The sequence below is a fragment of the Plecotus auritus genome (genome assembly GCF_963455305.1).
Source record: "Plecotus auritus genome assembly, chromosome: 8".
Classification (NCBI taxonomy): domain Eukaryota; kingdom Metazoa; phylum Chordata; class Mammalia; order Chiroptera; family Vespertilionidae; genus Plecotus; species Plecotus auritus.
The window spans coordinates 102515535-102543356 of NC_137782.1; the positions used below are offsets into that span (position 1 = coordinate 102515535).

The 27822-nt window shown below is 43.5% G+C and overlaps 1 protein-coding gene across 1 annotated transcript in view; it reads left to right on the forward strand.

Annotated features, from left to right (window-relative positions):
- Positions 1–12210: 12210 nt before the first annotated feature.
- LOC308256636 (major facilitator superfamily domain-containing protein 9-like) overlaps positions 12211–27822 on the forward strand; it is a gene marked incomplete at both ends in the record, with an annotated part of 54105 nt that continues 38493 nt past the window's right edge. The window contains 2 exons of the mRNA XM_080684935.1: positions 12211–12282; positions 13573–13591. Of these exons, the coding sequence (XP_080541061.1) occupies positions 12211–12282; positions 13573–13591 (91 nt within the window). The remainder of the gene's footprint in view (positions 12283–13572; positions 13592–27822) is intronic.

Consider the following 27822-nt stretch of genomic DNA (forward strand, 5'->3'; position numbering starts at 1 on the left):
CGTGGTGCGGGCTGCCCCGGCTGCCAGGGGTGACCAGGAGGCGTGTGTGTCAGCTCTCCAGGCAGGCCCCACACTCTGATCCCTGTGAGGCCGCCAGCCTTGGAGCTCTCTGAGCCACAGTCACCGCAAGTTCTGTAAGACGCACCCTTATAAGACTTGGTGTGAGGACTGAAGGAGGACTGAGTGTGAAGTGCTGGGTGGCACCTCGGTGTAAAGCTGCCTGTTACACTGGCGTCATCCCCCGTGGCTTCCCGTGGGCCTGGGCAGGCCTGCATGAGGGCGAGAGGAGCCGGGCAGGAGGCCCACCGGTCCAGCGCGGTGGCTCAGGAGTCAGGGTGCAGGAGGAGGGACCGCCTGTGGCCTCAGTTACCACTCTTGTTTCTTTTTTTTTTTTTTTTTTTTTTTTTTTCTTTTTTTTTTTTTTTTTCAAATTTTTATTAAGGTATTATACGTGTACATATCTTACCATTGCCCCCCCACTCCCACCCCACTCCCATACATGCCCTCACCCCCCAATGTTTTGTATCCGTTGCTTACTCTTATATACATGCATATAAGTCCTTCAGTTGATCTCTTATTTCCCCCACCTCTCCCTAACCTTACCACTGTAATTTGACAGTCTGTTTGATGCTTTACTGCCTCTGTAACTATTTTTTTGTTCATCAGTTTATAATGTTTTTCATTATCCCCAAATGAGTGGGATCATGTGGTATTTTTCTTTCATTGACTGGCTTATTTCACTTAGCATAATGTTCTCTAATTCCATCCAAGTGCCTACAAATGGTAGTAATTCCTTCTTTTTTACGGCAGCATAGTATTCCATTGTGTAGATGTACCATAGTTTTCTGATCCAGTCATCTGCTGATGGGCACCTAGGCTGTTTCCAAATCTTAGCTATTGTAAATTGTGCTGCTATGAACATAGGGGTGCATATATCCTTTCTGATTGGTGTTTCTGGTTTCTTAGGATATATTCCTAGGAGTGGGATTACTGGGTCAAATGGGAGTTCCATTTTCAGTTTTTTGAGGAAACTCCATACTGTTCTCCACAGTGGCTGCACCAGTCTGCATTCCCACCAGCAGTGCACGAGGGTTCCTTTTTCTCCGCATCCTCGCCAACACTTGTCGTTTGTTGATTTGTTGATGATAGCCATTCTGACAGGTGTGAGATGGTATCGCATTGTTGTTTTGATTTGCATCTCTCGGATAATTAGTGACTTTGAGCATGTTTTCATGTGTCTCTTGGCCTTCCTTCTGTCTTCTTTCGAAAAGATTATATTTAGGTCCGTTGCCCATTTTTTTATTGGATCCTTTATCTTCCTTTTATTAAGTTGTATAAGCTGCCTGTAGATGTTGGAAATTAAACCTTTATCAGTGATACCATTTGCAAATATGTTCTCCCATACAGTGGTCTTTCTTGTTGTTTTGTTGATGGTTTCTTTTGCTGTGCAAAAGCTTTTTATTTTGATGTAGTCCCATTTGTTTATTTTCTGTTTGGCTTCCATTGCCCTAGGGGCAGTATCACTGAAAAAGTTCTTTTGGCATATGTCTGAGATTTTGCTGCCTGTGGATTCCTCTAGTATTTTTATGGTTTCCCGTCTTATATTTAAGTCCTGTACCCATTTTGAGTTTATTTTTGTGTATGGTGTAAGTTGGTGATCTAGTTTCATTTTTTTGCATGTATCTGTCCAATTTTCCCAACACCATTTATTAAAGAGACTGTCTTGACTCCATTGTATGCTCATGCCTCCTTTGTCAAATATTAAATGCGCATATTGGTTTGGGTCGATATCTGGATTCTCTATTCTGTTCCATTGATCTATATGTCTGTTCTTGTGCCAGTACCAGGCTGTTTTGAGGACATTGGCTTTGTAATACAGCTTGAAATCTGGTATTGAGATCCCTCCTACTTTATTCTTCTTTCTCAGGATTGCTGTGGCTATTCGGGGTCTTTTTTTATTCCAGATGAATTTTTGGAGAGTTCTTTCTAGGTCTGTGAAATACGCCGTTGGTATTTTAATGGGGAGTGCATTGAATCTATAGATTGCTTTGGGTAGTATGGACATTTTAATGATGTTGATTCTACCAATCCATGAACATGGTATGTTCTTCCATCTGTTTACATCTTCCTCTATCTCTTTTTTCAGTGTCCTGTAGTTTTCCGCATATAGGTCTTTTACCTCCTTGGTTAGGTTTATTCCTAAGTATCTTAATTTTTTTGGTGCAATGGAAAATGGAATTGCTTTTTTAGTCTCTCTTTCTGTAAGTTCATTGTTGGTGTATAGAAATGCCATAGATTTCTTGGCATTAATTTTGTATCCTGCTACATTGCCGAATTCATTTATTAAGTCTGTTAGTTTTTTTATGGAGTCTTTCGGGTTTTTTATGTACAATATCATGTCATCTGCAAATAAGGACAGCTTTACTTCTTCTTTTCCAATTTGGATGCCTTTTATTTCTTCTTCTTGTCTAATTGCAGTGGCTAATACTTCCAGTACTATGTCAAACAGGAGTGGTGAGAGTGGGCATCCCTGTCTTGTTCCTGTTCTTAGGGGAAATGGTTTTAGTTTTTGCCCATTGAGTATGATGTTAGCTGTGGGTTTATCATATATAGCTTTTATTATGTTGAGGTATGATCCTTCTATTCCCACCTTGTTGAGAGTTTTTATCAAGAAAGGGTGTTGGATTTTGTCAAATGCTTTTTCTGCATCAATTGATATGACTATGTGATTTTTATCTCTCAATTTGTTTATGTGATGTATCACATTTATTGATTTGCGGATATTGAACCATCCTTGCATTCCTGGGATAAATCCTACTTGGTCATGGTGTATGATCTTTCTGATGTACTGCTGGATCCTATTTGCTAGAATTTTATTGAGGATTTTGGCATCTACATTCATGAGGGATATTGGCCTGTAATTCTCCTTCATTGTGTTGTCTTTATCTGGTTTTGGTATTAGGGTGATGCTGGCTTCATAGAAGGAGCTTGGAAGTGTTCCTTCCTCTTGAATTTTTTGGAATAGTCTGAGGAGGATAGGTTTTAGTTCTTCCTTGAATGTTTGGTAGAACTCTCCTGTGAAGCCGTCTGGCCCCGGGCTTTTGTTTGCCGGAAGCTCTTTGATGACTGCTTCAATTTCTTCCATAGTTACTGGCATGTTGAGCTGTTTAGATTCTTCCTGATTGAGTTTTGGAAGGTTATATTTTTCTAGGAATATGTCCATTTCTTCCAGGTTGTCCAGTTTGTTGGAATAGAGTTGTTCGTAGTATTTTTTAACAATCCTTTGTATTTCAGCGGGATCTGTTGTTATTTCACCTCTTTCATTTCTGATCTTGTTTATTTGGGTCCTCTCTCTTTGCTTCTTGGTGAGCCTGGCTAGAGGTTCATCAATCTTGTTTATCCTTTCAAAGAACCAGCTCTTGGTCTTGTTGATCTTTTGAATTGTTTCTTTGGTCTCTATGTCGTTTATCTGTGCTCTGATCTTTATTATTTCCTTCCTTCTGCTTACACTGGGCTTTTCTTGTTGCTCTTTTTCTAACTCTTTGAGTTGTTGGGTTAGGTAATTTATTACCCCTGTTTCTTGTTTTTTGCAGTAGGCTTGTAGAGCTATGAACTTCCCTCTCAAGACTGCTTTCGCTGTGTCCCATAGATTTTGGATTGTAGTGTTTTCATTGTCATTTGTTGTCATGATGTTTTTTATTTCTTCTTTGATCTCTCTGGTAACCCAGTCATGGTTTAATAGCATGCTGTTTAGTCTCCATGTGTTTGATTTCTTTGGGTTGTTTTTATTGTAGTTGATTTCCACTTTTATGCCACTGTGGTCTGAGAAGATGCTTGATATGATTTCTATCTTCTTGAATTTGAAGAGACTTTGCCTGTGTCCCAACATATGGTCTATCTTTGAAAATGACCCATGTGCACTTGAGAAGAATGTATATTCTGTGGCTTTGGGGTGAAATGTTCTGAAGATGTCAATTAATTCCATCTGGTCTAGTGAGTCATTTAGGATTGATGTTTCTTTGCTGATGTTTTGTTTAGAGGATTTGTCCAATGGTGATAGTGGGGTATTAAAGTCTCCTACTATGATTGTATTGCTGTCAATCTCTCCCTTGATATCCTCCAGGAGTTTTTTTATGTATTTGGGTGCTCCTGTATTGGGTGCATATATGTTTACCAGAGTTATTTCTTCTTGTTGGATTGCTCCCTTTAGTATTATGAAATGGCCTTCCTTATCTCTTGTTATGTCCTTCAGTTTGAGATCTAATTTGTCAGAAATAAGTATTGCTACCCCAGCTTTTTTTTCAGTTCCATTTGCCTGGAAAACCTTTTTCCATCCCTTCACCCTCAGTCTGTGTGCGTCTTTTTTTCTGAGGTGGGTTTCTTGTAGACAGCAGATATATGGGTTGTGTTTTCTTATCCAATCCGTTACCCTATGTCTTTTGATTGGGGCATTTAATCCATTTACATTTAAAGTTATTATTGATAGGTACTTATTTGTCGCCATTCCTATTCTTTACCCCTGTGTTACTTCTTCACTTCCTATTTCTTTTTTTTTTACAGCAGACCCTTTAGCATTTCTTGCATTGCTGGTTTGGTGGTAATAAATTCCCTTAGTCCTTTTTTGTCTGTGAAGCTCCTGATTTCACCTTCAATTTTGATTGACAGCCTTGCTGGGTACAGTATTCTTGGATTCAGCCCCTTCCTTTGCATGACTTTGTATATTTCATTCCATTCCCTTCTGGCCTGATGAGTTTCTGTTGAGAAATCAGTTGCTAGTCTGATGGGGGTTCCTTTGTATGTAACTTTCTGTCTCTCTCTTGCTGCTTTTAAGATTCTTACTTTGTCGTTGTTGTTTGCCAATTTAATTATAATGTGCCTTGGCGTCGGTCTTTTGGGATTCATTTTGCTTGGGACTCTGTGAGCTTCTTGGATTTGTGTGTGTTTTTTCTTCCCTATATCTGGGAAATTTTCTGTCATTATTTCTTCAAAGAGGTTTTCTATTCCTTGCTCAGCTTCCTTTCCTTCTGGAACCCCTATTATGCGGATGTTGTTTTGTTTCGTGTTGTCCCAAAGTTCCCTTAGACTCTCCTCTTGCCTTTTAATTTTTTTTTCTAGAAGTTGCTTTTCTTGGGTATTTTTTTCCATCTTGTCTTCTAGCTCACTGATGCGGTCCTCTGCTTCTTCTAGTCTACTCTTGATGCTTTCTATTGAGTTCTTTACAGCAGCGATGTCATTTTTCATTTCTTCTTGGTTCTTCTTCATTTCCTCTTGGTTCTTGCTCATATTGTCGAATTTGTCTTCCATTCTTTTCAGCCACCTTATGACCATTTCTCTGAATTCTTTTTCTGGAAGGTTGCTTGCCTCCATTTCGTTTACTTCCTTTTCTGGTGATGCCTGCTTTTCTTTCATATGCGGGCTGCCTCTTTGTCTCCCCATGGTCTCTCTTCTCTGGGTGTCTGGTTATGTAGTTCTCTCTCTCCTGGGTTGATTTAAAGGCACAAAATACAGCACTACCAGGTACAACTCACAAGGCACTGAACAGGAATGTATTCACGATATTAATAACCTCCAATAAAGGAGACCACCAGAAAAAGGCAAATTAGGTGATAGGAGAGAAAGAAGAAGAGGAAAAAAGAAAGAAAGAAAGATAGAAAGAAAAAAGGAGTGTGAAAATGAAATTGGGAAAAGGGAAAGTAAAGAGAAGAAAAAAAAGAAAAAAAAAAGTAAGAGAGACAAGAAAGTGACTAAGAGAGATAGGGGAACAGACTATATATATTGGGGATAAAACTCCAATAGAACAATCACTAATCCCAGCAAATGCCAGCAACAAGTGCCTGGGGATTAGTACAAACTACAACACCAACTAATATGGAGTGAGGCAAGGGAAAGCTGAAGCACAAAACAAACAAAAAAATAAACAAAAGAAGAATAAGCAAAACAATCTCACAAAAAAGCATAAAAATTGGATATAATCTACATTCAAGCAAACAACAACAAAAGGACAGAGAGAAGGACAAGTTTATGGATAGCTCAGACAGCGAAGGGAGAGGTGTATGTGGACTTGGAGCAGGGGATTGGAGATTAGATATGTAAGTAGGGTGAAATTTTAACAAGGGGTAAACAGAAAGAATAGGGAGAATCTAAAGCAGTAAAAGGGTAAGATAAACAGGACACTGAAAAGGGGGAGGTTAGGAGGAGAGTGATGGCCTAAAGGTAGAGGTGAGATAGAGTAAAACGATGCTAAAGGAAAGATAGAAATAGAATGTAGAACCCTAATCCCAAAATAAAATGAAGAGAAAATAAAATGACACTTAAAAAAAAAAAAAAAAAAAAAGATAAAATAGCAGTAGTAATAATACGGATTGAAAATAAAAATGTAATAATTAAAAAGGTAAAATCAAGTGATGAAAAAAGAGAAAAAAAAGTTTCTTGATTAAAAGATGCAAAAAATGAAAATAAAAAAGAATAAAAAAATAAAAAAATAAAAGGTAAAAATAAAATGTGAAGTAGTGAAGGTCAATCACTTCCTCTGTTTTTCTGTTTGGCACGCCTGTTTCTCAGTCCAGACAGTATTGCAGTTCCCTGCGATCCACTGCTCTTCGGTGTTGTAAGCCAGTCCTGATTTTAAGCAGGCGGTGTGTCTTAATTTCTCGTATTCCTTTATTTTTGATTACACAAGAGTCAATTTGTGATTCAGCCCCTGGGTGGCAGTGTTTCTGGATTAACTTCCGGGTCTATCTATGGCCTCTCTAGGCAGTGTTAGAGCCTTCTTTCCCGCACTCGCCACTGGCCTGTGGGAGTGGTCTGCCTCAGAGCTGACTCTCTGATGGTCACGCCCAGCTCCGATCCCCAGGTTCCAGAAAAACAACCTTCCCCTGCAGTCTCCCAGGGTGTCCCCAACTGGGTGATCCTATGTATTGGGCTTAGTAATCAGAGGCAAGAATTTCAAGAGGAAAAAGCTCAGTTGTGCGAACTCCGGGACTCCGCGTAAGCCCAGGCACCCAGGGAACGCAGGGGCTGCGCGTAAGTCTGGACTGCCTGAAATTCTTAGGGTGAACCTGCTCTTCAGATCAAAATGGGTTGCTTTTTAGAGTGCCCTTCTCTTAGCAGCTCTGAGGACCCCCTTCCACAATCACAGATCACGCCAGCCCCTACAGCCACGGATTTTTCTAGGCACAGACTTCCCTGGTCCTCCAGCTCCCGCAAAACGCGCGTTCCTCTCTCCCTCCGGGACCAGAGACCTCACCTTATCCCAGGCGAAATCTGACCTTTCCGTGGTGGAGTATAGAGCTCCTCTGAACCCGTGTGCTTGCGCCAGTTGGGGAGCGTTGTTCTGGGGCTCGCAGCTGTTCCTGGGGTGCCGCAGTTGTGGATTCTCAGGCTTCAGATAAGCTCCACTTTCCGGATCAAGATGGCGCAGACTCCGCGTCCAACCCCGCAGCCACCACTCTTGTTTCTTGAGCTGGATTCCCAGGCGCCAAGGCCAGTGCAGGAGGAGACATGCAGGGGGTCTGAGGAAGCGTGTGAGGAGCGGAGCTCGCAGGGCCAGGACTCTTCTTTTTCAATTTTGTTTGATGGTTGTTTGCTCATTAGATTCCTCATGTAAGTGAAATCATATGGTATTGGTCTTTGTCTGGCTTATTTCACAGCATAATTCCCTCTAGGTCCATTCATGAGGTGGACAATGGTAAGATTTCGTTCTTTTTAACGGCCAATATTCCATGGTGTAAATGTACCACCACTTTCTTAGCCACTCATCTCCTGGCGCGCTGGGCTGCTCCCAGACCTTGGCTGCTGTAGATGGCGCCTGACGCACACAGGGTGTAGGCCTTCTTTCGTGTCGGTGGCTTGGGTTCCCTGGGCTGTATCCCAGCAGTGGGATGGCTGGGCCATAAGGCAGCCACATTTTTGATTTGTTGAGGACACTCCATGCCGTTTTCCACGGGGGCTGCAGACACCCCTGTTTGAGCTGGAGGAAGCAGTGCCAGCTTTGGGGGGTGTTCCCTCCCCGCTCAGGGCCACCACCTTCCAGAGGCCCCGCCTTGCTCTCACAGGAAGCTGTGCTATGAGGCAAAGGCTGTGCTGGTGGCACAATCTAAACAGCTTGCTTTTATCCCTGAGGCTGGTGACCCCAGCAGAAACCCAAATCGCTCAGCTCTAAGCAGGTTCCGCGAGCCGGTAGGCAGGGCCACAAGCAGGGCTGACATTCTAACCCAGGGGTGGGCAAAGTTTTTGACTCGAGGGCCACAATGGGTTCTTAAACTGGACCGGAGGGCCGGAACAAAAGCATGGATGGGAGGGAAACCAAGATGGCAGCATAGGTAAACACCTAAACTGCTGCCTCGCACAACAATTTCAAAACTACAATTAAAAGACAGAACGGACACCATCCAGAACAACAGGAAAGCTGGCTTAGTGAAAATTCTACAACTAAAAGGAAAGAGAAAAGCTCACAGAGAATTGGAGGTATGGCAAAGGGTCTTTGTGCGCACAGAGAGGAAGGGCGGCTGAGAGCCTGGCTGACTTTCTCTGGCGGAAGGGGGAAGGAAGCCCCCGACCGCACTGAACTCCAGTTCTGACTGCACTGAACCCCAGTTCCGGGCGAGCCCCTGGGGACCCACGCTCTTATGGGGGGGAGTCTGGACTCTCGGGCGGAGACTCGGGAGCCGGGAAGGCAGAAGTCTGAAGGCGCGGCGTGCCAGTGCGCACAAAGGCTGTGGAGGTTGCCACAGGCTTTCCCTAGCAGAAGGGAGTCAGAGGCTCCTGACCGCACTGAGCCCCAGTTCTGACTGCACTGGACCCCAGTTCCAGGTGAACCCCTGGGGACCCATGCTCTTGTGGGGGGAATCTGGACTCTCGGGCGGAGACTCGGGAGCCGGGAAGGTGGAGGACTGAAGGCGCGCGCACACAAAGGAGGGTCTTTCTACTGTGACCATAAATCCAGCACCATAAAGGAAAAATAAATTTGGGGAGAAACCAAGATGGTGGCATAGGTAAGCACCTAAACTGCTGCCTCTCACAACAATTTCAAAACTACAACTAAAAGACAGAACAGACACCATCCAGAACCACAGGAAAGCTGGCTGAGTGGAAATTCTACAACTAGAAGGAAAGAAAAGCTCACAGAGAATTGGAGGTACGGCAAAGGGTCTTTGTGTGCGCAGAGAGAAAGGGCGGCTGAGAGCCTGGCTGACTTTCTCTGGCGGGATGGGGAAGGAAGCCCCCGACTGCACTGAACCCCAGTTCCGGGCGAAACCCCGTGGACCCAGGCTCATACAGGGGGAGTCTGGACTGCCAGGTAGAGAGAAAGGCACCTGGAGACTTAGAGACCTGGGGGAGACCCGGGGGAGCCCCAGTGGGCAGGGGTCTGGTGGCACGCGCACCAGTGTGCACAAAGACTGTGGAGGTTGCCACAAGCTTTCCTTAGCAGAAGGGAGTCGAAAGATCCTGACTGCACTGAACCCCAGTTCTGACTGCACTGAACCCTGGTTCCAGGTGAGCCCCTGGGGACCCACGCTCTTATGGGGGGAGTCTGGACTCTCGGGCGGAGACTCGGGAGCCGGGGAAGGCAGAGGTCTGTGCGTGCGCACAAGGGCAAGGCTGACTGGAAGCCAAGACTGTCTGCTCCGCCCTGAGACTCCACCCCATCCAAGCTGAGCACAGAGGCTATTGCAATTTGGCAAGTCTAATCCTATAAGGCTGTCTCCAGCACTGAACTTCTCCCAGCATAGATGCAGCTGATCCTTACGGCCAACTGGCCTGAAGGTCAATTCCTCCCAGTGATACCAACAACAATCAAGATTTAACTACAACAAGGCTGTACACACAGTCCACAAAGGAGTGCACCAAGAGTGTCCACCTCAGGTTAACTGGGGAGGCCGACCCACTGGGCCATATAGGAAACCTAGCACACAAATTTACCCTACCAACTCAGGGAAGCAGTGAAAATGCGGCGTCAAAGAAACAGATCACAAACAAAAGAAATGGAGGAAAACAAACGACTGGATATAGAATTCAAAACCACGGTTATAAGGCTTTTCAAGAATATCCTAGAAAAGGCCGATAAATATAATGAGACCCTCGAAGATATGAAAAAGGACCAACTAGAAATTAAGCATACACTGACTGAAATAAAAAATATTATACAGAGACCCAACAACAGACTAGAGGAACACAAGAATCAAGTCAAAGAATTGAAATACAAAGAAGCAAAAAACACTCAACCGAAAAAGCAAAAAGCAAAAAAAAAAATCCAAAAAGTTGAAGATAGTGTAAGAAGACTCTGGGACAACTTCAAGCGTACCAACATCAGAATTATGGGGGTGCCAGAAGAAGAGAGAGAGCAAGATACTGAAAACCTATTTGAAGAAATAATGACCGAAAACTTCCCCCACCTGGTGAAAGAAATAGACTTACAAGTCCAGGAAGCCCACAGAACCCCAAACAAAAGGAATCCAAAGAGGACCACACCAAGACACATCATAATTAAAATGCCAAGAGCAAAAGACAAAGAGAGAATATTAAAAGCAGCAAGAGAAAAACAGTTAGTTACCTACAAGGGAGCACCCATACGATTGTCAGCTGATTTCTCAACAGAAACTATGCAGGCCAGACGGGAGTGGCAAGAAATTTTCAATGTGATGAATAGCAAGAACCTACAACCAAGATTACTCTACCCAGCAAAGCTATCATTCAGAATTGAAGGTCAGATAAAGAGCTTCACAGATAAGAAAAAGCTAAAGGAGTTCATCACCCCCAAACCAGTATTATATGAAATGCTGAAAGGTATTCTTAAAGAAGAGGAAGAAGAAAAAAGTAAAGATAAAAATTATGAACAACAAATACATATCTACCAACAAGTGAACCTAAAAATCAAGTGAATTAAAAACCTGAGGAACAGAATAATCTGGTGAATATAATAGAATCAGGAGCATAGAAAGGGAGTGGACTGATAATTCTCAGGGGGAAAGGGGTATGGGGGTTCATGAAGAGACTGGACAAAAATCATACACCTATGGATGAGGACAGTGGTGGGGAGGTAAGGGCAGAAGGTGGGGTGGGAACTGGGTGGAGGGGAGCTATGGGGGGAAAAAGGAGAAACAATTGTAATAATCTGAATAAAGATTTATTAAAAAAAAAAAAAAAGTATGGATGGAGTGTTTGTGTGAACTAATATAAATTCAAAGTAAAGGAGCAGAGGGGAGAGCAAGAGAACCGGATAGAACAGCCGGATCCGGCCCGCGGGCCATAGTTTGCCCAAGGCTGTACCGGAAGGCAAGGCTGGGCCAGTGGCGAGCACTGGGATGGCTCATTCCCTCTCTCGCACCTGAGGCAATGACAGAGCTGTCTTTCCCGGACGCCCCCAGGCCACCCGGCTTCATGGGAAAGGACTCCCTAGCAGACCCTGGGACGGTGGTGAAGAGTCGGGACCATGTGCAGTGCCATGTGCCTGCTAAGTGAATTTCCCGTCACTTATCTTAAATGTGAGACAGCTTTCCTCAACGGGAACAAGAGCAGCAAAATGCGAAGGACAGTTCATTCTGAGTCCAACTGCCCACCAAGCTTTGATCAATTTGAAAGGTTCTAAACACCATGCAAAGATCAGAGAAACAACATTATTGGAAATTTTTAAAAATTTTATCTTTCAGTTACAGCTTACATTTGGTGTTATCTTGTGTTCATTTCAGGGGCAGCATAGTAGCTAGACAATCAGATACTTTATGAGGCCTTCCTTCTGCTCCCAGCAGCCACCTGACCCGCACACGCTTATGACAATATTGTTGACTATATTCCCATGCTGCGCTTTGCATCCCGTGACTATTCTGCGTCTACCAATATGTACTTCTCATTCCATCACCTTTCCCACCCCGTTCCCAGCCCTGCTCCCCGCTGGCAACAACCAGGGGTGAGAAGCAGCATTGTTATTAACTTGAGAAATTATTTAAGGAGCCAGCACTCATTAATGACCACTGGTGATTTTTAGCTTCATGTTCGTGGATATAAAAAGCCATTTCCTGATTGAAAGCTTAACATCGGGAAAATGCAAAAATGTTGTTTTCCTGCTGTGACTGGGAGAACGCGCTCAAATGCTGCCCCCCCCCCCGCCCTTTCTGTGCACCTCTGCCCTGCCCCCCACAATCCAGGGCTGCAGATGAACCGGGACTCTCAGAGATGGGGTTGTCCTCACAGGGCTGGTCTGTAGCTGCTAAGATGACAGACGGAGGTAGTGAGCTCTTCCTGCTGCTCCCTCTTGAGGAGCTTGTCCCTGCGCTGCAGACGCAGGTGCGTGTCCCCCGTCATTCATGTGCTAAGGCCCTCGTCCTGTGTGGTGTCTGGAAGGTGGTGAGGTTTATGTGAGGTCAGGACGGTGACCCCCTGATGGAACTGGTGCCCTTTTAAGAAGAGGAGGAGACTAGAACCGCGCCCCGCCCCCCTCACCCCCCAAAGCCGCCTCTGTGGTGGTGTTTGCTGAGCAGCTCAGCTGTCCAAACAGGGAGCCTTTCTCTACCCTCAGGCCTGGAGGGAGGTCAGGGTCAAGTCTGGGCCACTCTGAGCACATCTCCCCCACCCCCTCCGTGAAGCTCAGAGCTGCACTCACGTTGGAGGCCTGGAGTGGGAGTCAGAGGCTCTTTCTGTCCCCACAGCCTTTCCTCCCAGCTCCTGAGGCCTTTCCCAGGGCAGCCACGAGGGAGGGGCCAGCTGTTCTGCTGAATTCACCAGCCAAAGAGGAGGGACTGGACGGCAGGTATCGCTGGAGGGTGGGTGTGTACTGTGTAGCCTGTTTCAGCAGAGCTGTTTGTGTCTCGGCAAGGATTTCTAGTGCCTTTCTACCTCAAGGCACTGTCTGTGGATGATGCTGTTACGTCAATAAAAAGGGTAAGGAGTAGAGGCGGCAACACTTTCCAGCACCGGTATTTCCTCTCGTGGGGCACGTTAGGTTAGTTCAGAGCTGCATTAGGCGGCTGTGTGTGGTGCAGGCTATTGGGCACGTAGTGTTTGGAGTATTTGCGTGACATAGCCATGAACCTAAACACATACCAGGCGTGCATACTGAAAATAATATAAACATTTAAAAACTGGTGAACTTGAACTTTAGAATTTCAATTCTGAAGGATGTTTCTTTGCCCCTTTTCAAAATTCGTTAGAATCCTGGCTTTCATCGACCTCTCCTCAGCTCATCTCTTTTTCTTTCTTTTTAATTTTTAAAGATCCTTACTGGAGGATATGTTTTTATTAATTTTTAGAGAGAAAGAGGAAGGGGGAGGAAGAGGGAGAAAGAGAAACATTGGTGTGAGAGAGAGGCATCGGTTGGTTGCCCCTGCAATACCCCGGCCTAGGATTGAACCCTCAAGCCAGTCATGTGCCTCGACCTGGAATCGAACCTGCAACCTTTGGGTGTGTGGGACTGTTGTATTGTAAATCATCGAATGAGATACAAGACGCCTTAATGAGCCAGTTAATTAGGAATCATTTATTCGCGTGGCCCAGAGGGAGGTATCTTTTCCAAATCTCTGAGCAACCCATACAGGAAGTTTTTCCGTATTTATACTTTTTGAGCCTCTTTGTTTGCAGATATTACCAAAGGCTCTGGGTGAGTTATTTACAGTTGTAACCTTGAATATGTAATGAGTTAGTACTTGGCATGAGAATATGGGAATTATCTATTACACTAGAGGCCTGTTGCAGGAAGATTCCTGCAATAGGGCTTCCTGCTGAGGTCTGCTTCCCTCCCTTCTCTGCTGGCCTGCCTGCTTCCCTCCCTTCTCCCCCACCCCGCCTGCTTCCCTCCCTTCTCCGCAGCCCCACTTGCTTGCTTCTCCGCAGCTTCGCTCCCTTCTGCAATGCTTGGCTTCTTTCTATGCTGTCTTCAGTCTTAGCTCTACTCCTGGATATGCAAATTAACTGCCATCTTGGCTGGGTTAATTTGCATACTCACTCCTGATTGGCTGGTGGGCGTGGCTTGTGGGTGTAGCAGAGGTATGGTCAATTTGCATATTACTCTTTTATTAGATAGGATTGGATGGCTAGCTCGCAAGGTCAGACAGCTAAGTTTATCTTTTTCTATTATTTGAACTAAAAAAATCATTTTACAGAATAACAGACTGTCTTAAAGTGACAGAGTTTATAATGACAGAGTTTACAGGACTAGGCACTATCTAACAATAGCAGAGAATTCAAATAGCAGTTTTATACAAGATGGAGTTTACTATGCTTCTTTCCCCACTGGTTTTATGTAAATGAGTCAAGTCATTGACTCTTGGGGGTTGTTAACATTGTTAACCTACTCAGCTTTGAGGTTTCCTTTACTAAGTCCTATAAAGAGAATAATATGGCACATGTGAAAGTTTTATCTTTAGAGAACCTTTCTGCCTGTGCTGTCTTAAGCCACGTTGGGATCCCGTCAACCTTGACTGCTGTGGGATGGTCAGAATGACGGTATGTGGTCCCCTCTAGGTAGGAGTCAGTACTTGGGTGGTAACTTTCTTTACCCTAACAGAGTCACCAGAGTGAAAGGGATGGGCTGGATCAGAAGTTGGCACAGGTAGAGCATCTCGGACTTGCTTCTGGATTGCTTTCTGGGTAGACTGTAAAGCCTGTAAGAACTTGAGTAAAGATTGGTTATGGAGTTCAGCTTTTCTAGATTGGGTTTCTGTGTAAGTTGGTGAGGTGGGTAGGTCAGGGTCTGGAAGAGTCACTTGAATCTGTAGAGGCCCCAATGGTTTTAGGGAAGCCTCCTGGGCTGCTTCATCTGCAGCCTAGTTCCCTCTTGCTTCTTGGGAGTCCCCTTCTCTTACATACGTAGAGGTGGAAAGACTTAGTTACATCTGGTAGTGCTAGTTGGCCCATCATCCTTGCTCTGCTCTTGTCTGTCTAACTGCCTACTATATATTACCTCAAGGATCCTGGCTCTGAATTCTTTCAGGAAAAATGGACGTCTGTGGGGTCCTCTGACTACTTCCGTGCTGAAGGGGGATGGAGTTTTCTTTCAGAGCCAAGAGATCCTTGCTGTCTGTCAGAGGGACGATGAGGCCTGGGCACAGAAGGAGGTGGGCTTGTGATCTGGCAGAGACAAACTGTAGCAAATGGTCTGGTGGAAGGGAAAGAAAACATTTCAATTTTTATTTTTTATTTTTTATTTTTTGCATGAAGACATTTATTTATTATTATTTTTTAAAATTTAATAAATCTTTATTGTTCAGATTATTACAATTGTTTATCCTTTTCCCCCCCATAGCTCCCCTCCACCCGGTTCCCACCCCACCCTCTGCCCTTACCTCCCCCGCAACTGTCCTCATCCATAGGTGTACGATTTTTGTCCAGTCTCTTCCTGCACCCCCCATAACCTTTCCCCCTGAGAATTATCAGTCCACTCCCTTTCTATGCCTCTAATTCTATTATATTCACCAGTTTATTCTGTTCCTCAGATTTTTAATTCACTTGATTTTTAGGTTCACTTGTTGATAGATATGTATTTGTTGTTTATAATTTTTATCTTTACTTCTTTCTTCTTCCTCTTCTTTAAGAATACCTTTCAGCATTTCATATAATACTGGTTTGGGGGTGATGAACTCCTTTAGCTTTTTCTTATCTGTGAAGCTCTTTATCTGACCTTCCATTCTGAATGATAACTTTGCTGGGTAGAGTAATCTTGGTTGTAGGTTCTTGCTTTTCATCACATTGAAAATTTCTTGCCACTCCCGTCTGGCCTGCATAGTTTCTGTTGAGAAATCAGCTGACAATCGTATGGGTGCTCCCTTGTAGGTAACTAACTGTTTTTCTCTTGCTGCTTTTAATATTCTCTCTTTGTCTTTTGCTCTTGGCATTTTAATTATGATGTGTCTTGGTGTGGTCCTCTTTGGATTCCTCTTGTTTGGGGTTCTGTGCGCTTCCTGGACTTGTAAGTCTATTTCTTTCACTAGGTAGGGGAAGTTTTCAGTCATTATTTCTTCAAATAGGTTTTCAGTATCTTGTTCTCTGTCTTCTTCTGGCACCCCCATAATTCTGATGTTGGTACGCTTGAATTGTCCCAGAGTCTTACACTATCTTTAACTTTTTGGATTCTTTTTTCTTTTTGCTTTTCTGGTTGAGTGCTTTTTGCTTCTTTGTATTTCAAATCTTTGACTTGATTCTTGCGTTCCTCTAGTCTGCTGTTGGGTCTCTGTATAATATTTTTTATTTCAGTCAGTGTATGTTTAATTTCTAGTTGGTCCTTTTTCATATTTTCGAGGGTCTCGCTAAATTTATTGGCCTTTTCTAGGATATTCTTGAAAAGCCTTATAACTGTGGTTTTGAATTCTATATCCAGTCATTTGTTTTCCTCCATTTCTTTTATTTGTGATCTGTTTCTTTGCCTCTGCATTTTCGCTGCTTCCCTGAGTTGGTAGGGTAGATTTGTGTGCTAGGTTTCCTATATGGCCCAGTGGGTCGGCCTCCCCAGTTAACCTGAGGTGGACACTCTTGGTGCACCCCTTTGTGGACTGTGTGTACAGCCTTGTTGTAGTTAAGTCTTGATTGTTGTTGGTATCACTGGGAGGAATAGACCTCCAGGCCAGTTGGCCGTGAGGGTCAGCTGTGTCTACGCTGGGAGAAGTTCGGTGCTGGAGACAGCCTTATAGGATTAGACTTGCAAAATTGCAAAAACCTCTGTGCTCAGCTTGGATGGGGCAGAGTCTTATGGCGGAGCAGACAGTCTTGGCTTGCTGTCAGCCTTGCCCTTGCACGCGCGCCTTCCGCGACTCCCCTGAGTTTCCGCCTGACAGTTCAGATTCCCCATGTAAGAACATGGGTCCCCAGGGGTTCGCCCAAAACTGGGGTTCAGTGCAGTCAGGAGCTTCCGACTCCCTTCCGCTATGGAATGCCTGCGGCAACCTCCGCATTCAGCTTTCTCTGCAAGCACTCGCGTGTGTGCGCGTGCGCGCACGCTGCTCCAGACCCTCCGTGGCTCCCCTGGGTCTCCGAGTCTCTGAGTCTCCGTGTGCCTTTCTCTCTACCTGACAGTCCAGACTCCCCTTGTATGAGCCTGGGTCCATGGGGTTTCCCCCGGAACTGGGTTTCAGTGCAGTTGGAACTGGGGTTCAGTGCAGTCGGGGGCTTCCTTCCCCTTCCCGCCAGAGAAAGTCAGCCAGGCACTCAGTCGCCCTTCCTCTCTGCGTGCGTCTCCGTACCTCAGCCCTCCTTTGCCTCTCCTCTGATTCTCTGTGAGCTTTCTTCTTTCCTTCTAGTTGTAGAATTTCCACTCAGCCAGCCTTCCTGTGGTTCTGGATGGTGTCTGTTCTGTCTTTTAGTTGTAGTTTTGAAATTGTTGTGCGAGGCAGCAGTTCAGGTGCTTACCTATGCCGCCATTTTGGTTTCTCCTCAACATTTCAGTTTTAATAACCTCTATTGAAATAGAATTTTTTCTCCTCAAATCGACGAAATTAAAAATGTGTCTATATTCAAATACACAATTACAGCTGACCCTGTAGTTGGGTTCCCCCTACTTGACTTGTCCTTAAATTACATATGGTTTCTGGCAGGGGTGACATGCCCTCTCAGAATGGACTAAGGGAGCTTTATCCCTTCACAGGGTCTCACATGTCACAGTACCTCACAGGTTCTGTAATTCCTGTAACAGAGGGCTAGTACTCACCACTTCACTACTTCCCTCTGATCTAAACAGGCCTCCCCCAGTTTCCTAAAGTTGAGGTTTGTGCCACCCCTGACATGGGCATGGTCACACAAGCCTGCAAGACAGTATACAGGCTGCCAACTGTCTCTCAATAGAGACCAAAATCTGATGGGTATTTTTTTGTTCATTTGGGTAACTGCCCTTTTGGCAACTGCATTTAAATCTGTAAGAGAATTAAAGATTTACATAACTAGAGGCCCATTGCACGATATTTGTGCAAGAATAGGCCTTCCTTCCCCTGGCTTCACTCCCCACTGCCTGGGAGCCGGCAAGTCCTCGCTTCTGTCCAGAGCACTGCTCCTGTAGCTCCCTCTGCCACCCCCCTTCCCCTCATTGCAGGCGTCCCGCCTCTCCTGGCCGCTCCATGCCTGCATATGCAAATTAACCTTCCATCTTTGTTGGGTTAATTTGCATACCACTCTGATTGTCTGTGGGCGTAGTGGAGGCATGGTCAATTTACATGTTTGTCTATTATTAGGTAAGATGAAGTATAACATTGACACTGTGGCCGCTTCTGACAGCTAAATCTTCTGCTACTAAATATGACACATGGTTGGGCTATACAAACATTTTGGGGAGGTAACTAAAGTCCATTTTTGACCTTCTCACACAAAGTAAAATTGTCCTTGTCTCTCTGGAGTCATGTCCATGCAGGCATCATCTAAGTCTATTATACAGTTTTCTGCAGGCCACTGTCAGGGCTGTGTATGGTGGCCATTTTTTCTTTCTAGCCACAAACACAGTCTGTCCAATTTCCCTAAAATGTATTCTGGCACGGCAGAAAGTTGTTTTGCTGTATATAGGCATCTTAACCCCTATACAACTGGGCTTGGACCTCTGCCCAGCAAACTGCAGTTTATAAGTTCAATATGTAGCCTCCAGTCCTCCTAACCCATTGGGGTTACGGCCAGTCCCTCAGTCAGCCTCCTCCTCTCTAGGAGCGTCTGAAAGTTCTGAGCTGTTCTTAGCTCTTTTGTTTAGGTAGTATGACTTCCCTTTGCCCTATTTATCAGTTACAGGGCCTTGCCATCCCTGTCTCTCATCACTGCTTGATTCCTAGTGGCAAGTCAAACACAGCTGGGGCTGCAGGGAGAGATGGTTTGCACATAGCAAAGTGCTCCTGCAGTGGTGGCTTGGGCTTTAGGCCCTTGCCTGCCCACCTGTCCTCTTTCCTGCAGAGACTGTGGCCTTGATCTAGCACAACTCAGATAAGTGAGAAACCAAGGACGCCAGCAGAGCAGCTTGCAACCAGCAAAATCAACAAAAACCGATGTCTCCCTACTCTCCCTGCCGACACCCCCCACCCCCTGCATTAACCATTTACTCTGTAAGTAAGAACAGGGCATCTGCCTCTCTTCCCCATCCCCTAACTGGGTGTCTTGGCTCACCCCTTAGTCTAAGGGGTTAAATCTTTCAGCTTCTCTGGGAGAGTTCAAGGCACTGGAAGGGGACATCACCCCTCCTCTTCCAGCAGCAACAGGTACTGAACACTTTCAGTACATTTGCAAATGGGAAACTTTACCAGGTTTAGTCCCAGTTACTTTCACAGATCCCAGGGCCTGTTGCTTGTCTTCCTTTCCTATTGTGAGTTAGAGGAAGACAATTCCTATAGAGGAGAGAAATAGAAACAGCAGGAGTTTCTTGGAGAAAACTACAGGCTGTCGCTGTAGTAGTCCTCCCTCCCAGAGGCTAGGGTCCGACCTGTGGAGAAAAATGACTCTTAGTCGGCCTGGAAAGATAGCTGATGAGGATAAGGGTGCATAGGGAGATTTCTTGCAGATCAAAATCCTGGGAGGTCCCCTGAAGGAAATGGTTTTCAATCCAATCACAGATACCATCAGGGTTGTAAGAAGCGGGGTGGAACCAAGCTATGTCTTCTAGGAGGGCCCTAATAAATGACTGAAAATGGCAAGTCAAACAAAACACAACCATGAAGACAACAGACTGCACAAGATGCACAACCAGGGTTAACAGGGTCCATTACTAGTTAATAATAACTCCAGCCAGCCTTAGTTCTGCCTCAGGTGGCTCATGCAGGACTATGATGTCACAGGCAGGGACAGGGCCTGTAAATCTCTCCGCCTTGCAGAGCTGTGAGCCCTGCCCTTGAAAGTCTCTGCCAGCCAAAGGAGAGGAGATAAGGGAGGGAGCCGTAAATAACAAGTTCTTTGTTCCTCAAAATTTTTATGACCTTGCTGTAAAAGACTGACTGGAAAAAACTTTCCTCTTGCCTTTTTCACAAGCAATCTTGGAACTTAGCCTGTCTTTGTCTTAAACCTATACAGCATAACCACAAATCAGCAAAAGCAAACCAAAGTCCTACTATATACACACAGAAACTTCATTAGTTAAACTGGCCGATTCCCTCCCTGACTGAAAGCAAAAATTCCAGAGAAAAGTAAAACAAATCTAGCAGCTGCGTGAGAATTTTTGCAATCCACCAGAGCACTTAGCCTTAAATAAATCAAACGTTTTACAGAACTTCAAAATTTCAATTTAGTACACCAAATTCACAACTCAGGGAAGAGCAACCAATAGACATAAATTTTTATTAGCTAAGTGGGCTGATTCCCTCCGTGATAGAGAGCAAACATCTCTGAGAAAAATAAGTCTCAGCAGCGCTGCTTGAGACTTTTGGAGATTATCATGGGTTCAGCCTTTAACAAATCAAATGTTTTAGCTAGACAAATCAACAGAAATGCAGAATAAATCAAAGTAGCTTTCACTTTCACACAGACCAGTTAATGAGCAGATAATTACGCCAAGACAGGAAAAAACATCCGTACTCACACTCTCTCAGTAGACTAGCCTGAACGGGAGCTGAGCAGATAATTGAAACAATGCCCAACTCTCCAAATGGACGTGGGGCACTCCCGGCACCCACGCCCCAAAATTCTTGACCAACATCTTGGTGAGAACCTACTGGAGGAGTTAAGACTGCGTCCAGTCCCCTTTCTCGGTAACAAAGTGGCTAGTCCCAAACAGCAAAGTGAATTCAAAATTCCTTAATCAAATTTGAATTCACTCACCTCCGGAGGGTTTTTCTGATGACTCCAAAAGAATGCAGAGGCATGTCAGGTGTCCCTTGTCTGGCTGTCACAATCACAGAGAAGCATCTCTGGGGCCCTGGAACTTCATCAGGTGGCACCTCCCCTAGAGATCCTCAGGGCCTGGCAGCCAGGCAGGGGAGGCCATCCATCCCAGGCGTCTGAGACTAGGTGTGGGTAGGCACCTGTCTCTTATCTCACTGGGGCTTCCAAATATTATATTATAAATCATCAAATGAGATACAAGACGCCTTAATGAGCCAATTAATTAGGAGTCATTTATTCGCATGCAGCCCAGAGGGAGGTTTCTTTTCCAAATCTCTGAGCAACCCTTCACAGGAAGTTTTTCTGTATTTATACTTTTTGAGCCTTATTGTTTGCAGATATTACAAAGGGCTCTGTGTGAGTCATTGTTACAGACAGTTGTAACCTTGAATACATAATGAGTTAGTACTTGGCATAAGAATATGGGAATTATCTATTACATTGGATGGCTAGCTCGCAAGGTCAGACAGTTAAGTTTATCTTTTTCTATTATTTGAACTAAAAAACGTCATTTTATAGAATAACAGACTGTCTTAAAGTGACAGAGTTTATAACGACAGAGTTTACAGGACTAGGCACTATCTAACAATAGCAGAGAATTCAAATAGCAGTTTTATACAAGATGGAGGTTACTATACTTCAGGACAACACTCCAACCAACTGAGCACCTACCAGGGCTCAGCTTGTCTCCTGTTCCCTTGCCCCCAAGAGCTTGCTCCCATCATCCGGGCCACTGCTGTCACAGAACACTCTAATTTCCCTCCTCCCATCCCTTTTGCTCATGATTCCTCAGCCTAGAAACCTCACACACTCTACCTTTGGATCCCAGTTCAAGTTTCAGACTATAAAAAGGTAATAAATGGAGCCACCTTAAAATGGAGCCAGAGTGCCATGCCTGAGAAACTGCCTTGTCTTATGTCTCACATCTTTAACATTAGATCATACACTGAGTGTTTATAAACTCCTAGGCTACGTGGATGAGAATCTATCCTGCATTCTCACCAGCCTGGCACAGTGTCTTATGCACAGTAAACATCTGAACATTCTGGCAGTATAAGGATCCCTGGACTTGGTTTTCTTTAGAAAGTGATAATAATATAGTCTGTACTCTCAGAGGAAATAAAAGATGCTTCTTTATCATAGCTTTAATGGGAGGACATTGTTTAGGAATAATAAAACAATCAGACACTTGAGAATTACGCTAAGGTGTGTAGAAATAGCCAAACATATCAAGAGAGGAGGAATAATTGTATTCACTTAGGAGCAAAGTGTTTCTCACTAGATGAAAGAGTAATCTATATATATAAAAGCCTAAGTGACTGGCCAACCGACCAATCAGTAGCTATGACGTGCAGTGACCACCAGCAGGAAGATGCTCAACAGAGGAGAGGAAACCACAGGCATGGAAACTTGGAACAGGCTGATGAATCTCAGAGGGAAGGGGAGAGGGGAGAGGGAAGGAAGAGATTAACCAAAGATCTTATATACATACAAGAGAGGCCCGATGCACAGATTCATGCCCTGGTGGGGTCCCTTGGCCTGGCCTGCAGGGATCGGGCCAAGGGGTCCCGGATTGCGAGAGGGCGCAGGCCAGGCCAAGGGACCCCAACAGTGCACAAGATCATGCACCAATTCATGCACCGGGCCTCTAGTAGATTCTATAAGACACTGAAGAAGAAACAATAAATGGAAGCATGCCCCGGCCCGCGGGGCAGCAATGAGGGCACGCAGGAACCACCTAAGAGAATGAAACAAACAAGGAACGCGAAGAACGGAGGCAAGACAAGGTTCTGATCAAGCCTCGTTTTTTTATTCGAGTGTTGCGGTATATAAGCACTCAGGAGGGGAGGGGTAGGATAAGGAGTTGCCATGGGATGATTGGTTGGGGACTGGGTATCTGTCCTAGCTGATTGGTTATTCTGATGTGGGGGGTTCTTCTGGCCCTTGGGCGCGCGGGCTTTCTTTGTCCTTGCTCTTTGTCCTTGCTCAATCAGGAAGTAGGGCTGACCAGGAAGTAAGACCGAACTGCTTTTATGGCCCCCGGCATCTCCTCCCTTTCTGTTTTTAAGCGGGAGTGGGCTTTAACGGAGCAAGGGAGTAGTGACCCGGCTCCTCCCGTGGGTTTCCCAAGCCCACAGGTAACGACTGTCTCCTCTTGTCTTCATGGCTGAATTATTTCCTGCTAATTCCTCTCTGTTGCAGGAATCCACATGGTCCTGGAGTTTTTTTTTTCTGAAAATATGCAAACATATTCTCGACCAAAAGTTAATAAAGGTGTCTTTTCTATAAATTTGACTTGGGATCCTTTTTATTTTTGCCCAACTAATTTTCCTTTGGCTTATTTTGACACCATGTGTGTTTTTCATGGGTGTCTTGCTGTTAGCATAACAAATGAAAATTAATTTTCAAAGTAAAAATTTTTCTAGATGTAATTTACTTACAAGGTATTTTTCCTTACATAATATTACTCCACTATCCCTCCTTTTTTTATTTAATTATTAGGAGGCTTTTGGAAAATATATAATGCAGTCTTGATAACTTTAAATTTTAATTTTTTGCACAAAAATATGACTGCTTTAGGTTCATTGCATGTTAAGCAATTTTACCATGAATTGAACTACAAATAGAAATTTTGGTTAATACTTTAGGAACAGCCTTTTGTACAATTAGATTTTCTTGAATATTCCCTTATTTCATTTAGCCAATTTAAATTAATCTGAAAACTTGACCATTTTACTGTCAAATTTAATACTTTAACAACAATTTTAGTTAATGGAAAGGATTATATGCATCCTTGAGAAAGCCCTGAGCACTCCTGGATTTAGGCTAGATTTAGGTATAGGGCAGCTGCCATCAACCACTTCTCTGTTGCCTGGGTCTCAGTCTTAGCTGGGCCAAGTCTCTTGTTGCCTGGGTCCCAATCTGAGCTGGGCATGGGAAGCATGAAGCAGCCATGGGGCAGGAGACCTCCCTCAGAAGGGGCTAGGATTCAGGCCCCTGAAAGGCTGGGGGGGTGAGGGACTATGCCCCACCTCTGTTGATCCCCAAGTTCTCTCCTGATGGCCCCCTGCGACTGTGCCTGTCTTAGGTTGCCCCTCCCTTGAGGAGTCTTACCCGTCATTGACTAACCAGCCATCCTCCGGGGCCAAGCAGGGTGATGTAAGGTTCAGTTCTGTCTCCTTGGTAGCCTATGCCCCTATGGCCTCCATGCCCAGCACCTGCCTTGGGATCCCCCCACTGGTGGGGGGCCCCGGCATTGATCATATATCTTGGGGAACCCAGGTTTCTTCTCCAGGGAGGGCCCAGCTCACGCCATTGTGCGAGAGACAGATCTATGGTACCATCCAACATGAGGTTTCAACCTCAGAATGAACTGAAAACTCAAGCAACAGCTGTGGGCAATTGAATTGTGAGAAGAGGGTTCCTTTTGACAAAAAGGGCCAATATAGAATGCTCAAGTACCTTCCCAAGGGGCCTTTCACATAGTGGAAGGAATTGAATCCTTTCATGTCCCTTTTAAATTGCTGCCAAACATTAAAAAAATTTTAGATTTTTAAGTTTGTTTGGATTAATTGTACAATATGCTGTTTGTAAAATATCAAAAATTATAATGACATTGTAGAATAATATCATGTAAGGATATTCTTTGCTCTAAGCCATGACAATTCAATTTCAAACTGGCTGTCAATTTCTTTTTGTATAGACAAGGTCTAGTTACATTTCTGCACCTCTCAAATTTCTCCTTTTTTATTAAGCTGGAATTTTTATTTTTTAAGAGTATCCCCATTAGCTAATTTGCATATACAGAGGGATCATGGGAAGCCTTCAGTAACTTTCTTAGAATACTTAATCAAATTGCTTACAAAGACATTGGCTTATTCCAAAGGAAAGTGTTGGCCCCTATGGCTTCCAAGATGGCGGCCCCAGGGGGAGCGGCAAGACATGTGGCCATCATGGTGGCTGTCTAATCCGTTCTTTTAAAAGACAGTCAAATTTATATTGCAGACAAACAAAAATCTCACTAGCTGTTTCTGGTCTTTATTAGAATTGTTTATAAAAATATTGGCTTTTCATTTAGCTGAAAACCTTGATTATAATTTAAAAAGCTAATATATTTAAGTAATTAAAGTAGGTATCTTCATTTAAAAAGCAAAGCAAATTTCGTAAATGTTTATGTCTGATTCACAAGCAGCAAATGTTGCCCCGCCTCTAGCTTAATTAAGAATGCAGGCGGCGCCCTAGCTGGTTTGGCTCAGTGGATAGAGCGTCGGCCTGAGGACTGAAAGGTCCCAGGTTCGATTCCGGTCAAGGGCATGTACCTTGGTTGCGGGCACATCCCCAATGGGGGGTGTGCAGGAGGCAGCTGATCGATGTTCCTCTCTCATCGATGTTTCTAACTCTCTATCTCTCTCTCTCCCTTCCTCTCTGTAAAAATCAATAAAATATATATTAAAAAAAAAAAGAAAAAGTGACTTTAAAAAAAAAAAAAAAAAAAGGAATGCAGGTGGCTACCAGTCAGGCAGTAAATGGTGGCTTCTAATCTGTTCTTAAATTTTACTTGGATTCAATTACTTATAAAAACATTGGCTTCTTATGTAACTTAATTTATATGAGACCCTGATTATAATATAAAAGCTAATTTATAAGTTAACTTAAGTAGGTATCTTTAATTAAAAAGCAAAGAAACTTATTCAGTAAAAATTATAAGTCTGATACTTATTGGTCTGATCCAAAAGCATAAACACTGTTCTACCCCAGCCCATTCAAAATGCAGGCTGCTTGTAACTTTTGTCTTTCTTGAAATTCTACTGCTGTTGAAATTTTTGGTTATATTTAAGAAATATATTGATTTTGCCCTTCTCAGAGGCGAAAACCTTCATAACACTTAATATATATATATGTGTGTAAAATATATTACTTAATTTTTATTTGATAACGCTTTCCATGCGATTTCAAGTATATTAGATCGGTTAAATTTAAAAATATTTCTTTTAAGAGAGAACAGACTTTTGAAAAACATTTCAGGGCCCATGAAATGTCCAAAAGTTATTCTCAAAACCTTGAAATATACTTGGAAAGATCAAATATATATATTTATGTATATGTTTTAAAGATTATATACTTAAATTATCTTAAAGAATATCAATTAAATCTATACTGAATCACAGAATTAATCCTCTTTTTAAAATCAGATCAATAAGTAATATTTTTTGAATTCCTAATTATCAGAGAAAACTATTTTATTTTCTCAAAAACACATTTTTATATTTTAGGCATTTAATTACCACATTTATATAATTTCTCCCAATTTAATTTGAACCTTGAAATTTTAGAGCTGGCAAGTCAAATATTTAGTAGTTCTTTATTAATAACCCTTTATACTTTTAAGAATATATTTCAAAATCCAATAATTAACTTTAAATGGACCATGTTTTTTCTGCCCGGGGCAATTGAGAAGCAAACTTGTAGGTATTCAAATGTAAAATGGCCTTTAAAGAATGGCTACTAGCGGAAAGCTGATTTCAAAGGAGCCACTTTTTATTTAAGAGTTTGCCACTAAAGGAAAAACTTTTAGGCTACCAAAACAGGTTTTTTGGCCTAGCCGCTTGACCTTTTCAGGGAAGGGCGGCTAGCAAACCTGTAGCCATTTAAATGCAAATTATCATTCTTTAAAGATGGCTGCTGGCGGGAACTGGTCTACCTGTTTTTCTGGGGGAAGGGCGTCTACCCCTTCCTCCATTAACAAAGGGCGTTAGCTTTAAAACCTTTTCATGGCGAGAAAAGAGACCTTAAACTTTCAGAGCTTCAAATTTTAGGTAGCAAATTAAATACTTAGCATTTCTCAAATCAATAATACTTTTACATTTTTAAGAAAAATACAAGACATAATCAATTAATAGATTCAATTCTGTCCTCTAGGTTTTTTATGAGGCAAATTTAAACTTTACTTTTTATTTGCCAGTAGCTCTGTAAAACTCGGTTTGGTTTATTCTAATGTAAATTACCACATTTTTCAAAGATGGTTCCTGGCAGGAAACTAGATTACCTGTCTTCTGGGGGAAGGGCGTCTACCCCTTCCTCCATTAACAAAGGGCGTAGCCAGTTACCTGGGCTACTTAGCTCTTTATAATTAATACATTATTTATCTATATTTCAACAATTTCTTTGAGATTCTAGAGTCAATTATAATTATTTTCAAGCATTCACTTTGGATAAATTCTATAACAGAGACAAATTTATTTTCTCGTAGGCCTTAACAAGGTTCATTAGCATTGTATTTTAGCCGATAGGGCCTGGGGCGGGGCTTTAGTTTTAGTTTTTCGTCTGTTGGGGGGTGATTTTGTTGAGGGAGGAGTATTCTGTTGGGTAGGACTTAGGGTGGAAAGCTCAGCCTCGAGGGCTTGAATTTCTTTAATAAGTTGGACATGCTCTCGTTTCTGCTGTAAAATTTCCTTTAAAGAAGAAACTTCTCGAGCAAGGGTTATTTTAGCTTGTCTGATGGGGTCAGATGGACGGGAGTTAAAATCTGGAAGAGGAGAAGGATGAACTAGGGAATTGGGATTATAGGGTGGCGGTCTATGAAGCGCCGGGGCAGTTAGGCGCCAAGGGTCATCATGATAGCGAGCCGCCTCCTCATATAAGGTTTCTTGTTCTTCTGGGGTTAGGTGATCTGAATGATCTCTTTTAAAGGTAAGCGAGGGGTGGATATTGGGGATTTTTTCTTGTGGCTTTTCTGGTTCTTTTTTAATATTTAAAGGTTTTTGGGCTTTAGGGTTCTCTGGGGGTTCTCCTGGGAGATCTATAACGACTGAAGGGCATGTTGAAGGGGGACGGGAGTTTTCCTTAAGAATCTCCTCTCCTGTTTTGATGACCTCTTTAACATCAGGGTCTTGAGAATGGATTTTTAGAATGTCATGAATTAAGTTCCAATAAGAAAAGGCAGTAACGGGAATCTTCTCAGGGCCAAGGGCCCGATAAAAATCCTGTAGGGCATCTCCTACCCGTTCCCAGCGTTTTTGATTAATAGTTCCTTCTAGGGGGAACCAAGGGCAGGTATCATGA